Genomic DNA, 17,788 nt, shown 5'->3' on the forward strand with positions numbered 1-17,788 from the left:
TGTAGATCACGGACGAGGAGGCGGCTGGTGGTATAACTGGTGTTCCTGGGTCAACCTTAACGGTCCCTAGTCGTCCTCAGACTGGTACGTGCCATGGAATCCGCCACTTCTGAATGGTAGCGATATAACGAAAACTTTAATGATGATTAAACGTCACTGATTACGTCAAATGATGTGTTATTGACGTGTTACCCATTCATTGTTTAACATTGTTTATTGAATTACGACATTAAGTCTCTTGTGATTTTATGTATATACAAAGTCAAATCTATAATGATAGAAGATTGTGTTGTTTGTCTAATAGTAATGGTGTATCGAAACTTACAAAGTAATGTTATTTACCTTAAATTATTATGTAATAAATTCCTTGATGAAGTCCCGGTATGTTGTGAAGCTATTGCTATAATCCTTTTTTAATAAAATTGTTACTCTAATTTCGGTTTGTTATAATTATTTTTTATACTGTTATGTTTTAATTTTATTAATCTTATTATTAATTAAATTAATATTTATAAAAACTGTTTTTTTATGTGTACGATAAATTCTAGATTCATAATTAACTTTTTTTGAATCTCTGTGGAAGGAAAAAATGAATTGTTTTGAACTACTTAGTTCATTTGTGAACAGATTCTTTTCATATTTCAGAAGATACGTTAAATCAGAACAGTTTCCTTAATTTTTCTAATATATATTTTTTCTCTATGATTCTTTAAAATTTCGAGGACAATTCATTTAAGAAATGAACTTAATTTTTGGAGGATTCATGAGGTCATGAACTTAGACGCTTCAAGTATGACAGTGACGCCTTGCAGTTCATGTACCTCATTAATCTTCAAAAAATAAATTCATTTGTTTTATTTACATTGTTCTTTCTGATGAGTTGCCATAACTGAACGCAATTCAACTATAGTTTTTAAAACAAAAGAGTTTGTATCATAGTTTTGAAGTCAAGTGTGGTATTATGACTTAACAATGGAGATATCCATGTACATTCAAGGTTCTTAGTGGGAAAATGAACAGTGTTCCTATTTGCAAAGAATCTCAGAAAATTATTTAGAAACGAAGATATTTTCTCACTAATAACCTAAGTGAATATGGATATCTCAATTGCTAGGACACGGTGGCACAATTTGAGGCAACTCCTTAGACGTTTACGTAATTTATGACGTAAGTTATGGATTAAAATTTTTGAAAATTCGTAAGACACATGAAGAACAATGCTTGACGTCGGCATATTTATCATGAAGTGTAATCATGGATTTTCAAATTTTAGCATCATTTCTTAAAATATCTTCCCAAGGAAAACCTTTGACCTGCACATACTGAAGTCTAATCCTTGATGCCCGAAGGGATGAAGGTAGTTTAATTTTTTAAGAAACTTGTACCTGCATAAGCTGAGAAACCTTGTTTTATACCCCCCCCCCCCAAAAAAAAAACAGTGGAAAGCTGCATTACAGTATGTTGTTTATTACAGGTATTATTACAATAATATGTGAACAAATAAACATTACAAAACATTGGCTCAATATATACTTGTCTCGAGGAAAGCAATAGAAAGTTGGTGACTATACATTATAATGTTGACAACAATATTCATATGGATTCCAATGATACATACTGGTGCTCTTATGTTATCGTTTAATTGATTACTTATAGCGACATGTTCCTAAGATGCTATTGTTTGTATATCATAACGAAAACCGGAAATCTGAGACACACACTAATTCTTAAACCAACAATGGTCAAAACCTTGGTATTCCTGATGATTATTTATGCATTGTCAAAAGTAATACTGCCAGTTAAAATAGTAATATTCAACACACTAATTCATTTCTCTTCATGAACACTATAGAACAATACTCATATGGTAATATCTTGTCAAATTAATTTTTATAATCAATAGCTTTATATATTTTTACTATGGCGAGATATCCTTATATATGTGATTAGACTGTGCTTTACATGAAAATGAAAAATATACAAGTCTTGCATATGTTTTGTAAATAACTGACAACAATCCTCTTACACAAAATGCAAAAGTAACAATAAACATCTTAGTGTACAGACATTAAATCTAACCTAAAAAGAATGAGAGAAGCTGCAATACAGTATGTTGTTTTCAGAAGGCACACATATTATTCTGTACATTTCGAATTTCATATTCCGGAAAATGAAAGAGTTATCTCCATATACTATAGAAAAATAACAGGGGTACCTGCAAACAACCTTACTTCACTTGGATATCAAAATAAAAAAAAAACATCATAATCCTTTTTTACCAGAACTGTAGGATGTTCCCTTTTCGTTCCCAGAAACATGTATGGCTGATAATAATTGACATGCAGCCTTTAAGATGGATGCATGACTAATCACAAAGCTTTGCAGTTTTTCAGATAAAAATCTACCAACTCTCTTTCTTCATTCAAAATTCACAAGAATTCGACCCTATAAATTTTAAAGAACAAGATAGGCTAACTATAAAATTATAAGACCCCTTTTTTGGTCCCAGGTTCGGGGTGTCCATTAGAATAATGCAACAGTTTATCAATTAAAAACCTGTTAACATCCTAGCCATAATATAAATATTTTCCTCTAAATTGTTGCTTACACAGAGGTCACAGAAAAGTAAATAAAAATGTCAATATTCGAGTTTTCTCATTTTATACAAATTTTCATCAATTTTACAGCACACTTTGTTTCATAAAACAATGAGAACAATCTTGCTTAGCTAACAAAGAGGGGGGGGGGGGCTCCATAGACTAAAATCAGCCCCCAAACACTGAATTTAAAAATGGATTTCGTTTATTGCATCATTGCTTTCCATAATTAGACAAACTTCCGGAAATGGAGTGCTTATGAAGCCAATTTTGTGACATAAACTTTACGTCATTTGGCAAAAAACATCAAAAATTTATTATTTTTCCCACATATTAATCAAATAAACACCTCCGCACGCATAAACCATTATTAAAGAATCTATGAACAGTTGAAGTATCTCACTGGCGGAGGCCTGCGCAGCATAAAAAATAGGTCGATGAACGAAAGGCTTTCCACTTTCATTCCAAGTTATCAATAATCATTTCAATCAGCATGATTTACATTATATATGATTTTGTTATTTTATATTACCGTATAGGTTTTTTTTTTTAAAATATGATTTCATATACTTATTGATAAATGAAAGAACCTGTTATCAATTTACGACACAGTTGCTGAAAAATGCAGTAATTATGGGTCCGAATCACTCCGTATTTTGTTACTCTCTGTTATTTACCTTTCCACTGTACCTCGCATGACATTTATGTGTTAAACAGACTGTTATCAGCAGTATGGTTTATCATTTTTACATGCATAAATAAAGAAACAAACATAATGCATTTATTAAAAACTTCAAAAATTTCATTCATTGACTTGTTCTTTCGAAGATCAGCCTGTATGAAAACGATGCATAAATGAAATATATATGACAGGGCCTTCATATTATACATAATATGTCATTGTAAAATGACATCTCACCCGTAAAGACACCGAAAGCTAGGGACCACAATTCCTTGAATTTGCTTGTTTACACTCCATCTTACAAACATAGAGTACAAATGAGTATAGAGACTATACATGAATGTATTCCAGTCTGTTTTTAATTATATGTGTCTAAGCAGTAGTAAGGGGATTGACACATGGTGCACTGTTGCAACCACTATTGAAATAACGACCACTATTGACATAATTATATCAGTAGTGGTTTAGAGTGCATTTCAATAACAAACATAGTTAGTAACCACTATTGAAATAATTATATCAACAGTGGTTGAGAGTTAATTTCAATAACAAACATAATAACCACTATTGAAATACGACCACTATTGAAATAATTATATCAATAGTGGTTGAGGGTGCACTTCAATAACAAACATAGGTAATAACCACTATTGAAATACGACCACGTTTGAAATAATCATTTCGATAGTAGGCGAGGGTGCATTTCAATAACAAGCATAAATAGCAACCAATATTGAAATACGGCCACTATTGAAATAATAAATTCAATAGTGGGTGAAAGTGCATTTCAATATGATAACCATATGTTTAGACCGCTATTTAAATACTATCAGTATTGAAAGTAAAGTTTTACCGCGTCAACAACTTTTGAATCAATATATATTGAATTCATTGTTCAAAGCACTATTGAAATCAATAATTTAATCCATATTGAAATATTTCTTCCAAACTTTAAGATTATTTCAAAAGTGGTTGCAACCTGTGTGTTGTTATTGAAATGAATCTCATCCACTATTGAAATAATTATTTCAATAGTAGTCGTAATTCAATAGTGGTTACTACCTATGTTTGTTACTGAAATGCACTCTCATCCACTATTGAAATAATTATTTCAATAGTTGTCGTATTTCAATAGTGGTTATTACCTATGTTTATTATTGAAATGCACTCTCACGCCCTATTGAAATAATTATTGCAATAGTAGCCGTATTTCAATAGTGGTTATTACCTATTTTTGTTATTGAAATGCACTCTCAACTACTATTGATATAATTATTTAAATAGTGGTTTTATTTCAATAGTACTTACTAACTTTGTTTGCTATAAAAATGCACTCTCAACCACTTTTGATATAATTATTTCAATAGTGGTCGTTATTTCAATAGTGGTTGCAACAGTGCAAGATCCGGACACTACATGTGCTACATGCACGTCTTTTTATTTTATTTATTTATTTATTTTTCTTGGAATTTCGATTGTTTCATGCAATAATGTTCACCCTAATAATGTTATTGTGATTTTAATTCAAGACACGTGGTTAAGGTTTACCCATTCAAAGGTTATAGGCTAGAATCGGTTTTATGAATAAAATTGGCAGTGAACAGGAAATCGCTATAGTCTTTTTTTTTTCTGAAAACATGTCCTGTGAAAAATGTGTTTCCAGATCTTTCTGAAACTTTCATGATTTTCAACAGAAATGGATGGCTAAAGGGGGGGGGGGGGGGTAAATAAAAATTAATACATGTTATCATAGTTTACTGCAGAAAATACAGCTCAAATGCGACCGATACGCTGGTAAAACAAAATGTGTAATTATCATCCACACTGACAAACCTTTGTTTGCCTTGTATGGATATTGCTATTAATGCGCACAGAGGATCTTACCACTAGCAATTGACCAAATTGTTGATTGAATACGTTTACGCCAAACACATGTTTACATGTTACTTCGAACACGTGGTTAAGGGCAATCTTTGATTATGTCAAGGAGTGCCAAATTAAAAAAAATGTTCTTATGAACAAAATGCAAACATTACAAACTATAAAAGATATCACGAGGCTCACGAGTGTTTTAAATTTGTTGTTAACTAGAAAAATGTTTCATAAAATGTATACGTAGTTAGTGTCAAGTTCAGAACACCAGCACTTCAAGGGTAAGGGAAACAAGCAGCTTCTCGTCTGCATTTAAATGGACAAAACATGTTTACATAACTATACTCGTGATCACGTGTGTTGTCCAGGGAATCTACCTGACAATTGTATTCACCGATAGTACGATAAAGGAATTTACCAAGCGTAAAATTCCTGTATTCGTAGTAACCCATAATGCAATTCTCATTCAATTGATTTGTCAGTTAATTCACATCGATGCCTCATTTGCTAATCTGACGCCAAAAAACATAGTCCAGGTTCCCATGCAAAATATTTGTCCAAAAAGAAATTCTAATTCATGACAACAGAAAATTGTATCATAGAGAATACTTATAATTTAAACTTGAATGAATTCAAAAGAGATCTATTGAAGTACATTTCTACAGAATGATATCATAGGGTGGTGAAAACTGAAACGCAACATAACTTTTCTGTTTATCATGCCTCCACGTGCTAGTCACTTCCTAGCCACATTTCCGTGAATAATATACCCTCGCTGAAGTCTCGCTAACTCTCGCAAGAGCCACTGTCAGAGCTACTCTGAACTCATCGGGTTTTATAATTTGCAGAACACCGAAAAAGAAAAGGTTCCGAACACATTAGTAGGGGTGTGCTAACATTTATAGATTGCTTTCAAGATTTTTTAGTTGAGTGAAGGTGAAAATGTTGCAAGAAACTATTTAAGAAACATTATTTTGTCTATTTTTATGCACCAGAATTGATAGATCTTGGGCGTATATTATTTTTGTCCTGTCTGTTTGTCTGCAAACTTAAATTTTGGCCATAACTTTCAACCATGAAAGACAGAGACATCATATTTGGTATCCATATTCATCTACTTAAGCTTTAAGAAACATTATTTTGTCTATTCTTATGCACCAGGATTGATAGATCTTGGGCGTATATTATTTTTGTCCTGTCTGTCTGTCTGTTTGTCTGCAAACTTAAATTTTGGCCATAACTTTCAACCATGAAAGACAGAGACATCATATTTGGTATCCATATTCATCTACTTAAGCTCCTTAAAATGAAACCTTTATGACCTTGTAATTTGACTATGACCTATATATCTAAAAATGCTATCCTCTAAAAATACCTTTTTGTCTGCAAACTTTAACCTTTGCCATTACTTTTGAACCATAAAAGAAAGAGATTTCATATTTGGAATGGATACGTCACTAATTACGTTTTTTTCAAATAAATCTTTAACCTTCGCCAAAACTTTTGAAACATGAAAGATAGGAATTCCACCAATCAAGTTCTTTCAAATGACACCGAATGACCTTGACTGTGACCTACATGGTAAAATAGCTTTTTTCGAATTTGATGCCGCCGGGTGCATAGTATTTAACAAACACCTCTTGATTTATTTCAGTAAGAATTATTTTAAACTAAGTATATAAATATTAAAGTACACTATCACAGATAACGACATCTGTGGCTTAATCGGTGGCTGACTTACTATCTGAAGGTCGTGAGTTTGATCCCCGGCATGTGTGATGTCGGATTTAATTTTTAAAATCACGCCTTGCACTATGTCGTCTTAGTGTGCTAACGCTATTTAAATCTTTAAAACACTATGCGAAAATATTACTTTTATAGGGACAAACAGACAGGTAGCATGATAAATATTAATATAGTTTTACAGTAAACCAACTATTATTCGCGTCATCTTTTTTCGCGATTCGTCACGATTTATTTATGAGACCGATGATCATTTTCTACCAATTTGAAGCATAAAAAAGCTTCACGGCGATAAATATCCGCAAATTAAATAGATCACGAAACTCGCGAATATTTTTGCACGCGAAAAAAAAATTGATTTACAGTAAACTATATGGATCGTATATACATTGTAATCAATTTTACATAAAATTTCTATCTAACTTATCATGTTTATATTTTTTTAAAATACTTTTTAAAACCCAATCTGAGTTTTAAAAAAAAATGTATATGTTCTTTATATTCTTGCTACATTTTATGACTTATAATGAACCTTTTTAAGATATTTGCATCATAGATGTTTTTTTTTTATTCTTCGAATAATCATAGGAAGTGTTAGTTATATGTTACATAAGTGGTTGTTCCGATATGATTTTTAAATGAAAACAATGTATAGATATAAGGGCTGCCTTTATCACTAACACAGGATTTTCACACTCATTACCTCACTAATTGGCTCATCTAATTAGAATTTGTCTTGTTATAATGCATATTTTTCTTTTTCGCATTCTGTTGGTTATATTGCTTTGTAGAAAACATGTGTTATTATTGTTATTACAAAATTTCGTGTTTATATTAAAAACTTTAGGAAGATCTACAAATTAATCAAAAATGTACATGTAACCTAGGTTTTTTTTACATATACGAAGAAGGTATGTTTACCCCCCCCCCCCCCCTCCATTCAACCTACCCCGCCGGTTTTTATTATTCTATAATGAGTCTTTTAGTAAAGTCAGATTTGTAGGAAAACTCTTTTCAAATTCACTGACTCCTTCTATTTGTGTTGGACCATCCTTTTATACTATTTATTTTGCACAGATATTTCTAATGCCAAAAGAATGAGGATTGTGAAACCATTTTTATGCGCCCAGATCGATAGATCCGGGGCGTATATTGTTTTTGTCATGTCTGCTTGACAGTCTGTATTTCTGTTTGTCTGTGTTTGTGTTTGTTATCAACTTTAACCTTCGCCATAACTTTTAAACCGTGAGAGATATAGACGTTCTATGTGTTATGCTTAAGGAATTAAATGTGTAATAGGCCACTTCCGGTTAAAATGCCGAGGTATTTGACATCGGCAGTTCTCGGAATAATCTATCTTCGTAAACAGAAATGGCGCGTCGTCAAGACGGCCTAGGACGCTATCATAAAACATAAACCAAAGGAACGGATTATAACTAATTAGAGGAAAGAATTGATATGAAAATAAATAGTAAACACCTTACTATAATTTGGTTTGAAAAATTTGCAGTCAAAACGATGTTATCTTCATACAAACACTACAAGTGTTTTTCTAACTTCTAAAAATAGCACCGATTTCGAAAAAAAACGAAGTAAATTTTCATTGTAATTTTGTGATTCTTTTAATGTCAGCTAACAGTTTGAGAGAATAATGTATGTTACTTAAACAATAAAATGCTTTCTTTGTTTGTTATTACTGGAATTAACGGAAGCAGCTGTGGCAGAAAAAATACATAACCCGCGTAAGCGGGTTATGTAATTTTTTTCTGCAATAGCTGCGACGGTTAATTCCAGTAATAACAAAGAAAGGCATTTTATTGTTTATATTTATATCTGTTCAAATAATCATTTAAAGTAGGATTAAAAAGATTAATTATTGTATTAATGATGCGAACGTCTTTATACGTTTCATTGATGGAAAAGCCACTGATCAAGAAATCTGTACAGGCGACATACCTAATGTAGTTCATGTATTGATTAATGCAATGGGTTTTCTTAAGAAATAAAGGAGAAAATATTCAGTGGATGTAAATATGATATCAATAGCATGGAGTGTATTGTGGAATCTGCAATTAATCGACAGATATTGCGTATATATAATCCCTACATAATGTAATTCGTATGCAGGAAATGTGCAAACCTGTGGCCACACGTGCTAAATGATTCTCAGGATTTGTAAAATATCAATGATTTCTAGAAAAATAATTGACAAAACAGACTTAAAATATCTAGATACTCATGCAACATACAATAATGTCACGTTCAATTACGTGAAATATCTGAGATGATCAAAATAGATCGATCAGTAAAAAAAATGTAATTATATGTTTAGAACTTTAACAAAAAAATAATATCAGTTATGAAAACAAATTATTTATTCTGGGTAAGGTCAGGGTGAATTTTATGTATGTGGGTTTTTTATTTATTTATTTTTTGCATGAGTTTAGCCGTGTCGGAAGGGGGGGGGGTATTTAACATATTTATTTTATACATATTTTATTAATTTATAATATATGTGAGGCACAATATTGTTTTTAAGACCCTTTGATCAGTGTTTCACGATCGGTCACATATATTTTAGCGTTCAATGACCTCGTAACCTTGAATGTGGCCTATATGCTGAAAATAGCTTTTTTAGAGCTTATTTGACGCCGTTGCATAGTGTTTAACAATCAAATCTTGTTTTCTCATTAAAAAATAGAAAACAATAATTCATTTCTTCTTACCAAAATTCCAAGAAAGGTTTTGGTTAAAGAGTATAGACTTTTCCAACTAGTTACATATGTTGACAAAATATACTCAAATAAGTTTTTACAGTATGATGACTGCCGTTTATTTTTGGTCCATGTGTTGCATAATCTCTCTCTTTTTTTGTCACACTCTCTTGTGTCTTGTGTAGATATCAGTTGTCCTATTGTATTAGATAGGGGGCCATGATTGCACTCAGCACCACGTGTATTATTACTTCAGTAGCATGTTTATCAAGAACTCCCTTTTATGTAGAAATATTTTTTCATCATTTACAAAATAAATGACGTTATTCATCCTTATATAAATGATTTATTTTCGCCTTCTTTTCGTCGAAAACGAACTCAGTCTCCTAAGTAAGGTTATACCAACAAAGAGACATTGATATGTGTGCGTGACAGGTAGCCTATCCTAATTTTTGCTTTATAATGATACTTACATGTACCTCAAAACGTGTTCATTGTAACAAAATGATTTTTTCATTCGACGGTACTAAATTATGTACATATCTAAATAATTTTACAAATTTCGAGAAACTTTTGAAAGCAGAATTTCAAACACTTTATATTCGACATTTAATAAGAAAAAAAACAACAAATAGCACGGTATTGAATTTGTTCTGGTGGCTTTTCATGTCGATTACTTGTATCATGTTACTCTTTCAATGATTATACCACCAGGGTTGATTCCGCTTTTTCCAATGAGTGTCTACGGGTTTTTTTATGAAAAGTATGTAGCAATGCACCCCTCACTCTCAAGTTTCTACTGCATCACTGCAATCAACCAAGTCCCCATCCTCACTTAATTAAATTTAAACCCAGTTTGTTAAAAAGAGACTTAGAGCCCACATCCTTACTTCACCCACAATTTTGCGTTGACGTTTTCAAAAACTTTATCATCAGAGATGCATACAGGAAGATATCCAAATCAGAGAAAAATCTAAAATGTATTGGGGTTTTTTTAAGCGGGTAACAAAGGTTAGGAATTCGAATTTTTTTGGCGAAATGGGAAAGAAACGTAGTGTAGAAAGGCGAACAGGGAAAATTTAAGTTGTATAGGAATGAAAATGTTGCGCATTCAATGATCAAATCAAATATATTAATATCTTTCCTCTGCAAAATGATATTTAGCTAATCATTTCCTCTATTAACATATTCCTTTTTAAAACTTTTCCCAGAAAGAACCAATTTTAAGAGCATGTCTTCCATTAAATTTTTTTCAGCCCTGCACAGTCAAATCATTTTTGGGATTATATGTACTTCATAAATGTGATGTAGCGTATTCCTTACACATTATGGCAGGTATTTGAAATTGAAGTCCCGTGTTCTAATTCTTCTTTTTCCTTAACGAAGTAAGTGATATTTCCTAGTGTTGGCAAATTGGACGATTTTTACGGTTACCCGCTTAATCTTCCGATTGAGTACCCGGTTACTCGGATGATTTTTTGTTATAGTTTCCGTATTTATTATTTATATCATCCTTTTACATATTGATAGAAGTAAATAATAAATGTTACATAATATGAACTTTATTTACAAATACAAACTCCAAAAACACAATATCTTCGAAGAATTTTGATTTCATATGTCACTTGAAAATGGGAATTTGTTTTTGTTTAAGAATAATAATATTTTCGACACCTGAAGCATTAAGATATATGTTGCGATCGAGAAAAATTAACATACCCTTTAACACTCTGCAGTTACTGGTTATATTTGTTGAGTTTTATGCAAGTCACTGGTAATCGAATTATTTTTCAATCTTATGTGATCAGAATCAGAATCAGAAAATTTTATGTTGAGTGGGATTTTTATAACAGAAACATAAGCTCTGTAGAGCTTTTGACCGACATTATATTAGTACTACATATCTTAAATAACTATCTACACATATACAATAGTTAGAATTACATTGTCATGCATCACAACAAGCAATATTTACACATATACACACAAAAACGACACAGAAAGCACATATATATCATGCATATAAATAAGACAAACACAGAAAATAAATATAAATGAGTGTCCAAGTAGCACTTATGCTCTAAAAATATAGTCTATAAATTATATATTTGATAAAAATATTTTATATTCTGATAAAAATACAGCAAATTTGTTCAGCTAAAAGTATATTTTTAATACTATAAATTTATGACTACTAAATTTACTCACTTTTAAAGAAAACAAAACAAAATAAACTTAAAACAGAAGAACAATACCAAAATGAATAAATAAATAAATAAAAGGAACTAAAAAGAAATGGAGCAGAACTATAGATTAAGATTTGAGGATTAAGATCTGAGGATTAAGATTTGCAGGAGCCACACTTACAGGAATCTCCATTCCAATTGTTAATTAAACTTTTAAACTGAGTAATTGTAGTTGCATTTCTAATTGTTTCAGGCAGTTCATTCCATAGTTTGGCTCCTGCATATCTAAAAGAGTGTAATCCATGTTTTGTCGTTCTTACCCTAGGTACCTGTACTGTATTAGTTTTCCTAAAATTATATGAGGTTTCTTCAAAAGTAAATAAATCAGATAAATATGCAGGACTCTCGTTATTTAAAATTTTAAAAACTTCTATAGCCATTGTTCTTAATCTTCTAATTTTGTGATTTAGCATATTTGTAGTTCCAACCGTATACGACAGCTCCGATTCACATAAATTGCATCTGACCGATTTCAAGTCAGCCGTTCTTTAACAATATTTCCACGATTTACATGTTTGCGGCAGCATTTTGTTAAAGTATGTTCCTCTGACTAACACGGGTCTAAATGAGGTAATTATAACTCAGGTCTTCAAAACGTGTACCCCCCTGGCAATTAAAGTCATCAATTAAACTAATCAAAATAAATCGATCCTATTAGTGAACCACTAGAGCAAGCCTAACGGTAATTAAATCAGGGAAATGTCTCAATATACATTTACAAATAACAAAAAAATTATTTTATACGTATTTCCTATGAAAAAATGTATTTTTATTCGAGTAACCGAATAGCAATTTTACTAACCGATACTCGCATCGTTTGACGGTTAACCGGGTACTCGTTGCCAGCACTAATATTTCCTTAAATTGCATTAATTATGGGCTCCTCCTGACTATGCCTCTTCTGAGTCTTTCAATTTCATGTGTTCTTGTGTATTTTTTATGTGTTTTTGTACTTTTGTATAATATGAGTTCATTTAAAATTTCCAAAGAATCTTTACTTTGATGGTTTTGGAAAATAAAATAAAATTTTACAAGTGATCTAAAATATATTTATGAAGAAAACGTCTTCCTTATTAGGCAGTAGGAACAACCATGAAATCTTATTTCGATGTAGGTCTTAAACATTTTTCTTCAAATGCCGAAAATAATGGATCTCAAATATCTTAACCATCTTATGAATAACCGGTCTCAGTAGCCTAGTGGTAGAGCGTTCGCTTCGTGATCGGGAGGCCCGGGTTCGATTCTCGATCGCGGCGCCGCGTCATACCTAAGACGTAAACATAGGTAGTGACTGTTCCTTCGCCAAGCGCTCGGCACTAGAAGTGAAAGTCACGGGTCTTTCGGATATGACCTTAAAAACGTAGGTCCCGTGTCACGGTAGGCGTTGGCACGATAAAGAACCCTCACTGCTCAATGGCCCTGAGTGCCGAGTATAGGTCTAAATTTGAAGCCCTTCACCGCCATCGGTGACGTCTCCATATGAGTGAAAAATTCTCAAGAGGGACGTTAAACAATATACAATCAATCAATCAAAACCTTATTCCGGTATTTAAAATTAATGCTTTATTGATTTATTATTAATTGTATTATTAAATTTAGATATTGTTGATTAACTTTAAACACTATGCTATCCTTCTAAGCAATTTTAAAACCAGAAGTCTCTGTCGAGACTGTAGCTTTACTGGTTTATACTTAAAACATAGGAAGAGAAAGGTAGCAGTTGGGTTGAAACTTTATAACAGCAATAAATAGAAAAATGATCCTTGCCACTCATCAAAATAAAACCGATGCACGGAATAATGAATCATCGTATAGTCTACTTGTGTGCCAAGTAATACTGAAATCGGACCAAAACTGTAGCAGGAGTAGCATTTTGAATGAATTTCACACAAATTTCTATTTTTAGTAATCATAGCAACACGGTTCATCAAAAGCAAAAACCGAAGCACAGAGTTATGTATCTTAGTGTAGTCTACTTGTGTACCAAGCTATAGTGAAATCGGACCAAAACTGTAGGAGGAGTTGCATTTTGAAAGAACTTCACATAAATTTCTATTTTCAGTAACCACGGCAACACCGTTCATCGAAATCAAAAACTGATGCAAAGAATTATGTATCTTGGTGTAGTCTACTTGTGTGCCAAGTTATATTGCAATCAGACACAAAACTGTAGGAGGAGTTGCATTTTGAAAGAATTTCACAGAAATTTCTATTTTTAGTAACCATGGCAACACCGTTCATTAAAAGCAAAATCCAATGCACAGAATTATTATGTATCTTAGTGTAGTCTACTTGTGTGCCAAGTTATATCGAAATTAGACCAAAACTGTAGGAGCAATAGCATTCAGAAAGAATTTCACATAAATTTCTATTTTTAGTAACCATAGCAACACCGTTCATCGAAATCAAAAACCGATGCACAAAATTATGTATCTTGGTGTAGTCTACTTGTGTGACAAGTTATATTGAAATCGGACCAAAACTGTAGGAGGAGTAGCATATTAAAAATGTTTACATACAGACAGACGGACGGACGACGGACGCATTACTATCGCATAAGCTCTTCTGGTCTCTGACCAATAGAGCTAAATATGCTGAAAATTTTAATTTGTTATAAATTTTAAATTTTGTAATATACAATAACAAACGCTGAAAATTTGTTAATCATTCTGTCAGAGAAAATTCTATTCTTTTTCTAAATTTTTGATCAGCTTCGATTTCTTCGTTTGTTTATTTTAATCAAATTAATTTCATGATTGAATAGTCAGCAAATAAAGTTATAATCGCTATTTATTTTTATTTCTCTGTTTTCTTTTTGTCAGTGAATAATTGGATAGATCTTAATAATATACTGAAAAAAAGAAAGGATAGTAGAAATGATTTATTTTCAATTTATTAAGTTTTAGAATCAAAACATTATACAAGATACACAAAACAAGATACCACTGTCCATGAATTTATCTTTAAATCTATTTTGATGAGGGCCTTGTCTTTTTTAATGATATTTTGTTTATTGTGGTACCAAGAATAAAAGGTATTACAAAAATCACTGTGTACTGTTGATGTGTGTGTGTTTGTTTCACTGCGTGAACTTTGTGAATTCATATAATGATATTTTTAAAAATATACTTAGAATAAGTGGAGGGATTGACCCGTCCCTATCTGATATAACGCGCCTGATCCATGCTTTATCACATGTTTGAATTATAATTTGATTTCAAAATTTTATTTTATGCTTAACAGTAAAGTTTGACTTTTTCTTTTTCGAAGGAGCGGGGGGTTGTGGGGGTATTGAATTAATTCATTGGTTAAATTTTAGACTTCCCTGTTCAGGGATATATAAAGCCCTGCATATATTCCAAAACGCTTTATTCTAGAAACACTTTAGTTAAGACATCAACAAGAAAATTGAAACATGGCAATGGTATTGGCAGCCTTCCTTGCTTGCAGCTTCTTGAGCACAAGTTCTCAGTACATTTACTCGAAAGAAAAAACTTGCTGCTCCATTTATGGCGAGACAATGTTACAAATCCGAGAACTTCTGATCCAACAAGAGAGGATCCAAAAATCCGTAGATTCCCTCAGGCAGACGGTGCAGAGCCTCGAGGATGATGAAACCAAGACACATAAAGATATCCAAATCGTCAAAAAATGTAAGTACATCTCTCTCTCTCTTTCTCTCTCTCTCTCTCTCAATTTTGATTTGTGTATTGATTGATATGATTAATACAATATCATAAATGTATTTCGTCTTCATTCAGGTTTGGTAGATTGTCAGGATCTCTACATGTATACTACCGGACCCAAACAGTCAGGGGTATATACTATTTATCCTTTTGGTAACGAGACCAGACTCAAAGTGTACTGTAACATGGAAACAGAGGACGGAGGGTGGACAGTAAGATCTCTCTCTCTCTCTCTCTTACAAAATCATGTCTTACTTTTAAAATTATACTACTTTGATTTCGGAATCTCTTTGAATATCGACTTTTCACCTTTTGGCTAAATAAAATCTGGCGTGGAATTAGCATGACATTTGTATACCTAATTTTATTAAAACTAGCTGAAGTAATTTTATGTGTACACTTTGAAGAGATAGGAGCCTCGAGATAATAAATTCCAATTAAAATGTACAAAATAAGTATTCGTAATTAAGCAAAGTTTTCATTTTGAAGTTATGCCTACAGATATGTTTAATGTTTTGAAATAAGAAATGAGTATGAATTATACAAATGTATATATGATTATTATTATATCATTAAATATGTAGGCTATTCAGAGACGATCAAGCGGATCTGTTGGTTTTAAAAGAACTTGGGCGGAATACAAAAAAGGTTTTGGGAACCCAGCTGAGTCTTACTGGATAGGTATTTTTGTTACGATAAGAACATTTATTTAATAAGTAACCTTTCAGATTTCTATGTTTTGTCATTTTAATATAAATAGCCCTTCTCATGCTATAAATACCTGTAATCATAAAGATATCTTATAACCGAGTGTAATTTTACTTAAAATCAAGTCGACTGCTGACGAGCATGACATCTCTGCACAAATATTTAATTTCAATTGGTTGTATTTAAGCAAGGTGACCCTGAACTGAAAATATTGTTTTTCTTTATCATGTTTATTCATGCTAAATATACTAGAATAATTATATATAAAAGGAAATGACGTGATTCATCAGCTTACCAACGGAAGGAACTCGACCCTCTACGTCTACATTACATTAAAAAACGGCACAACCATGTATGAACGTTACCATCACTTTTCTGTTTCTGGTGAATCAGACAACTACAGACTTTATCTCGGGGGACCAGCTACCGGGACATTAGGTAAGTAACAGGTTAAATATGTGACTATCAATAAACACAGAGAGACAGAGATATATATTTCTAATTTAATTCAGAAACGAAATACTACATTTGAATGGAAAGCATGTCATTGACGCCTACGACCTTTGGCTTACACTCCGGTCCAACAAGTCGAATGTTTCTTTCTACCCAAGTCCTCAACTGTAAATAATTATGAACAAGAATTACATAATTTGATATAAAGTATAATTTTAAACAAATATAAATAATTTTTTTAAAATGGGAATGGTTTCGTCTGACGTATATAACTGTCTGATATTTTATCCTTGATTACTGTAGGTGACGTAATATTAGACACGGGGAGATCTTCCCTAAATCTGTCCTGGATGTCATTCTCCACCCTGGACAGAGACCACGACAAATGGGATAACAATGACTGGTTGGATAGTGATAACTGTGCTGCTATTCACGGACGAGGCGGTGGCTGGTGGTATAACTGGTGTTCCTATGCCAACCTTAACGGTCCCTGGTCGTCGTCAGACTGGTACATGCCATGGAATCCGCCACTTGAGTATGGTGATGATATAACGGGGACTCTAATGATGATTAAACATAACTGATTACGTCACATGATGTGTAAGTGACGCGTTACTTATTGTTTATTTAACATAAGTTATTGAATAACGACATTCAGTCCATCGTGAGGTCACTTGTACATGTACATACAAAGTCAAATCTACAATGACAGATTATGGTGTTATAGGTCTATTGTGTTCTATATAACATTATTATAAACTTATTATCCAATAAAGCGTCAATATATCTGTATTATATTTTTTTTTAATCTAATTTCATCTCATTATATTTTTTTCCCATGAATTAGATATTATGATATAAATAAATGAAAGAAATGCGTATTTCTGATACACACCGTGGTTTTTTAATTGCTTGCCTACGTAAAAAGTCAACCAATCCTAAAGGAGTTTCTTTTAATTGTCAAGCTCTATCTGAAGTTAATATTTAGACTTAATTTTCAAAAGCGTATATTTACAGTACATGTACATGAAGGATATGGAGAAGGATATGACAAACATTATTCAATCTGAAAGTCTATAAAAAAAAA

The 17,788-nt window shown here is 32.1% G+C and overlaps 1 protein-coding gene across 1 annotated transcript; it reads left to right on the top strand.

Annotated features, from left to right (window-relative positions):
- Nucleotides 1-15,269: 15,269 nt before the first annotated feature.
- Nucleotides 15,270-17,285, top strand: LOC134283247 (angiopoietin-2-like). Its single transcript, XM_062765692.1, has 5 exons — nt 15,270-15,507; nt 15,616-15,752; nt 16,125-16,221; nt 16,519-16,686; nt 17,005-17,285. The coding sequence occupies exons 1-5, from the start codon at nt 15,270-15,272 to the stop codon at nt 17,283-17,285; spliced, it is 921 nt and encodes a 306-aa protein (XP_062621676.1).
- The last annotated feature ends 503 nt before the right edge of the window (nt 17,286-17,788 follow it).

The sequence above is a fragment of the Saccostrea cucullata genome, unplaced genomic scaffold (genome assembly GCF_032062105.1).
Source record: "Saccostrea cucullata isolate Sc308-1 unplaced genomic scaffold, CSIRO_AGI_Scuc_v1 ctg5206, whole genome shotgun sequence".
In the NCBI taxonomy this organism is placed as follows: Eukaryota; Metazoa; Mollusca; class Bivalvia; order Ostreida; family Ostreidae; genus Saccostrea; species Saccostrea cuccullata.

Coding starts and splice junctions, on each gene's coding strand:
- LOC134283247 (XM_062765692.1), top strand. CDS start 15,270: ATGGCAATGGTATTGGCAGCCTTCCTTGCTTGCAGCTTCTTGAGCACA. Junction 15,508..15,615: donor TATCCAAATCGTCAAAAAAT/GTAAGTACATCT, acceptor GTCTTCATTCAG/GTTTGGTAGATTGTCAGGAT. Junction 16,222..16,518: donor AGCTGAGTCTTACTGGATAG/GTATTTTTGTTA, acceptor TATATATAAAAG/GAAATGACGTGATTCATCAG.